This window comes from Bidens hawaiensis, unplaced genomic scaffold (genome assembly GCF_021521415.1).
Source record: "Bidens hawaiensis isolate Kalapana, Puna unplaced genomic scaffold, B.hawaiensis_p1.1 tig00046431_1, whole genome shotgun sequence".
In the NCBI taxonomy this organism is placed as follows: Eukaryota; Viridiplantae; Streptophyta; class Magnoliopsida; order Asterales; family Asteraceae; genus Bidens; species Bidens hawaiensis.
The window spans coordinates 11,690-17,220 of NW_027498295.1; the positions used below are offsets into that span (position 1 = coordinate 11,690).

General features: G+C 31.7%; 1 protein-coding gene across 1 annotated transcript; it reads left to right on the top strand.

Moving 5' to 3' along the window:
• Positions 1 to 3,977: 3,977 nt before the first annotated feature.
• Positions 3,978 to 5,059, top strand: LOC143596449 (transcription repressor OFP15-like). Its single transcript, XM_077075227.1, has one exon. It carries the CDS (start codon positions 4,253 to 4,255, stop codon positions 5,057 to 5,059), a length of 807 nt encoding a protein of 268 aa, XP_076931342.1. The 5' UTR covers positions 3,978 to 4,252.
• Positions 5,060 to 5,531: the final 472 nt, after the last annotated feature.

The window sequence follows — 5,531 nt, forward strand, 5'->3', positions numbered from 1 at the left end:
TTTGACCTTGACCTTGACCTTGACCTTGACCTTGACCTTGACCTTGACCTTAATTATGTAAAGTGACATAACAACTTTCCAAAAAAGCTATATAGTAACAAAATCAATATACGGGATCACCTATGTATGACCAAAATTGTGAAAAATAAATATGCATCTCACTTGATGATAATACGACTTACAAGGAGTTCTACATAATCATATAGTTGTATACGTAATTGCAATTTCAAACAATAATTGTTTTGCAATCCTTTTGAAGGCCCAAAGCTAAATAAAAGTTATGTTTTTTTTTAAATTTATTGTTGTAAATCATCCTTCTTTATCCAGTACAAGACTACAATAACAAATTAAAAGGTTTTTAGTCGATGGAGCTAAACTTTCTATTTTAGTTATACTTTTGTGTGTCTACAAACATGTTTAAATTAAACATCAAGCTTTATTTGATGCAAATTATAAAATAAAATATTCATAATTAATTTCTTCTAACTAATCTTTTTTAGCAGTCAAACTAGCTAATTCGTTTAATCATTCTTTTGATATCGTAGATCATAAGTAAATTTTGTCAATTCTAGTTTGGGAAAGTTTCACAAAAGTGCATATTCACATAACACAAATTAGGTATTTATTTGGTTAACACTTTATATTTTATTAGAAGATAATCGAAATCACATTAAAGAAGTAAGTCTCTTGTGATGTTTGAGTCTTAGGGTTTTAGGAGCTTCAAGCTTTAAGCTTTTATGAAAAAATTCATATTTAATAAAAAGCTTTGTTTGGTTGAAGTAGCTTCAAGCTTCTAGATTGGTAGAAAAAGCTCATTTTTCAAACGTTAGTATTGGTAGCATTTGAGAAAAAGCTAGCAAAAGCTTTTACATTTGAATTTACAATTTTAGTACTTAAACTTATATCAATTTTTGTTAATCTATATAATAGTTACACATTTAACCCTTATTCAAAACTAATTACCCCCACGACTTTTTTTAGTGCCAAAACTTTTTCACACGTTAATAATTTTTTAAACAAATTACATCATAAAAACGAGCATTTTATTCTCTTTAATTTGAGTATGATATTGTTATACTTCTTTAACTTTAAGAAATTAACATACTATGTGATTATCGGGTATTATCGGTAAAAAGTCGAGTTAGGTAGCTCGAGTCATGTGTAAGACCAAATTAGGAGTCAAGTCAGACGAACTTGAGTCATGTGTAAGACCAAATTAGGGTCAGAACGAGTCGATACAAAAATGGTTAAATTAGTTCGATTCGTGTCGGTACGCTTTTGAGTTGAAAGAGGTCAGGTCAGAACATGTTTCAAATTAAAACAGTGCATGTTCATAAAGGGATTCATATCAAAATATGTTGGTTTAAAAAATTATCTATTTGAAATTATTGTATATTTCAGCTTTGTTTCTTGATTTTCGACATCATTTACAAGCATACTGCTTTTCCATGAATTACACGTCTACATTTAGGTTATGTATGCAGTGTCATCAGGTGAATTATGTACCGAAACTGATTATGCGGTTGATGTTAGGTTGTGCGCCCATTCCGCCGCACCACGCGGGAACCCAGCTAGTTTTATTAAAAGCTTCTGCCACTCTGCCAAACACTGATTATGTATGCAGTGTCATCAGGTAAATTATGTACCGACACTGATTATGCGGTTGATGTTAGGTTGTGCGCCCATTCCGCCGCACCACGCGGGAACCCAGCTAGTTTTATTAAAAGCTTCTGCCACTCTGCCAAACACCTAAATATTTAAAAAGTACAGCTAACAGCTACCAGCTTCCAGCCTTCAGCTTCCAGCTAACAGCTAACATCTACCAGCTATCAGTTAGTTTTGCCAAACATACCCTTATACCTTGTTAAATAATAAAAAATAAAAAAGGAGTCACGATGAATGTGTGAAGAGCTTTGTATCAAATTAGGTAGCAAAATGGAAAATTAAAAGCAAAATTAGGTATCAAAATAAGACTATAAAACATCAAGGGGTTGATCTTAAATTTGAATAGAACATTTCCATTGTTGAACTAGGTTAGCGGTCCGTGTATCACACGTACGGAAATCAATAAATTTGTCAGGTAAAGGTAAACATGTATGATTGTTTATTTGAATAAACATAAAATTCTAAATTCATGTGTAAAGAAGATGATATTACGTAAATATTATGTTTTTTTTTTTGTAATTAGAATAAATTTGATGAGTAGAAAGTTATGAGAATTGTATGTTCGCTTTAACTATTTAACGTAGTTGCTAGTAAAATTTATTATTAAGTGTATAAGATTAGAATATCACATAACTGTTAGATGTAAAAATTTATATGAGCGATTAAAATATAATAATGAAAAATATCCAGTTACAAAATATAGTGAAATCATATAGTATAATGAAAGTTATTGGTCGGGTAATATATGAAATTGTATTTTAAAAAAAAAATATATGAAAACCATTATGTTTGATAATATTTTGTGCAGAAGTTTGAAAATGAAGGAATAACTTATCAATGTCGATTGTCTTATATGGTGAAATGATTTTTAATTTTCAGTTTTGATTACTTAGTAACATAAGTTAGTAAATTATAAGTAATTACAAATAGAGGTTACATGCATGTTATTAGCTAGCTAATTGTTGATGAAATAACAAACAAAAAAAACATATGAAAATATACTTAATTTTAATTATAATATAAATTATTTAATTAAATAATTGTTAAAATTGGTAAGAGTCTATCTGGCATCCTAGGTGGACAAGCTAGAATGGTGCCCCGTGTCCACAATGTTTTGTTTTAATAGTATAATAAGACTCAACACGATCTTGACACTAATGTCACATTCAAATAGCAATATAAATTACCGTTCCAACTAGTTCAACACAATTAACAATAACTAAACACTATGTCACAGTTATACTTTTGTTTACCGAACCACTCCAAAACATGTTCCTATATTAGAGGGTGCCAAATGAGCGTAGGTGATTTGAGTGTGATTAAATTCAAATCCCTTTGTTGTTTCGTATCCTCAAGATGTCCACTCTCCATTTGACCATGTGTCGTTTCACTCTTTCAAGAGCATCATGCCGTTCTTGCATTCAAGAGCCCTTGCCAACTAAACAAACATACGAATTTCATATTCTATTCCATGACTTCCACTTTTTTGGGCACTAGTTTGTCAGCTACTCAGCCAAAGATAAGTTAAAAATCCCGATACAAAATAAAATAAATGAAATATTGTAAATATTGTAAAGTGAAAGCTCTCTTCTTCTTGCTTTCTTTCTTGTTTTTCCCCTATGACCCTTCCCCTACTTTATAAACCAAATTAGCCGATCCTTATACAAAAAAAAGGGTGATCATGTCTAAACAAAATAGATCAAAATATGCATCGTCATTCTTCAGTCATTGAGAAATCCGCATCGCTTCTTTGCGACCCCCCTTAATTAAGGGGTCGACGTCTAAATGTCACTTCGTCTTCTCCCCATCTCTTCAAATGTATGCAAGAACTAGTACCGTAGCCATAAGTTCCATGTACTCTCTTTGTCTCTTTTAAAATGATAAGTTGCCATCACTTTGGGGACTAAGAATGTTGAGTTGTCTTCTTCATCTCTTAAAAAGGTCTTCAATGTACTTTAAGATCGAACACACAAAACAACATTATAAATGTAACATATATACCATGTGTTGAACAATATGTTGACATATGTCCTAGATCCGGCTCAATCATTGATTTATTTACTATTAAACATTAAACCATCACTATAGTAGTCCTTTTCTCTTTTTTTCATACAACTTGTCATCTCCAGCATCAAATGAATGGTTAATGAGGTGATGTTTAAGGTTTGGGTTCTTTAAGGTCTAAGATTCGAAACTTAATTCAAGGGGTTTTTATTGCACAATAGTGAGTTTTATTTTTTATGATGTTCTTGGGTGATTTCAAACGTCGTTAAAAAGAAAATAAAAGATTATTAAAGAGAAATTGAAACAAGAGGGACTTAAACAACAATCCTTATACATGAAGGTAGAGACTTGTAACAAAAAGAGGACCAAAAATATATATATAAACAAGATCCCACCAACAACCTACTGTTATTGATCCTAACTTCCCTCACCAGTTACCACTCACTCCTTTTATTTATTTTTTCAAAACGCCACACTCTCCCTCCTCATTTACTTCCAATCTGACCATCTATTTAACATTGATCTACAACATTAATAACTCCTTACAACTTTCACAACACATTCAAAATCACCATCAAAAACCATGGGAAGAAACCTCCCATTCCTTCCTACTTGTGGCAGCCCTAGCAAAACCCTCTCTTTCCGCGCCACCACCGCCGAGTTAGACGACATGTTGGCCACCGAAGACACCGTGGAGCCATCGGTGGAGTCGGTTATTCGCGGGTTGAGTACCGATAGGTTCTTTTTCAATCCGGGGGCAACAAGCTCCATACTTGAAGAAGCAAAGCCAAAAGAAGTTGAAAAACAAAGTGTTTTGCCACCATTTAAAGAAAGTGTGTCAATGATGGAGTTGGAGTCAACTGACCCTTTTGTTGACTTCAAGAAGTCAATGCAAGAGATGGTGGATGCTGATGAAGGGTTAAAAGAGTGGGAGAATCTTCAAGAGCTTTTGAGTTTGTATCTAGCAGTTAATGATAAAACCAACCATGGTTATATTATTGGAGCTTTTGTTGATTTGTTGTTGGCCAATCTTGGATCTCCTTCAAAACCATCATCATCAATTAAAGGTCATGAAGAACAATCTTTATTAATAATAGAATCTGGTGTAAGCAGTACTTGTAACAACAACAACAACAACAACAACAATAATAATAATAATAATATTAATAAGGTGACGACCATGATTAGTAGGGAGTCACCAGAATCTGCTTTATCATTCACATCATCATTTGCATCTTCATCCGGGACTTGTTCAAGTACTAGCCATTTTTTGTCATCATGTTCATTGGAAGATGATATTGAAGATGATAACCATGAAGATCATAGCAGTCCCCAAAAAGCATCAGTTTCAGATTATCCTTCTTCTTCTTCTTCTTCTTTGAAAGTATGATTTTCCTATTTATGGAAAAAATATGTATATCACTAATTTTGGTAACTATAATTAGATCTTTCCTTAACTAACATTATTTTTGTGCATATTTGTTTCTTCATTATCTTGCTCTAACAAACTAAAATCAAACATTTTTTTTTGAAATATTCTCTTTAAACTTTATATTCGGTTATATTTATTTCAAAAAGATTGATTTTCCTTAAATATCGTTACTGGATCTATAAAAGAAATGTATTTGCTGTCAATCTTGAATATGTTCACTAAAATTAAACATTTTTTTTTTTCAAATATCCCCAGTAAACTTTATATTGTATATTTATGTAAACAAGTTTGATTTCCCTTAAGTTACGTTATTGGGTCTATTAAAATAAAAAATATTTGTTGTAAATCTTGAATTTGAAAGTTTTGAGTAGGTCCCAGAAAGGCAAAAATATAATACCTAAAGGGATTTATAAATAATAGATTTTTTAAA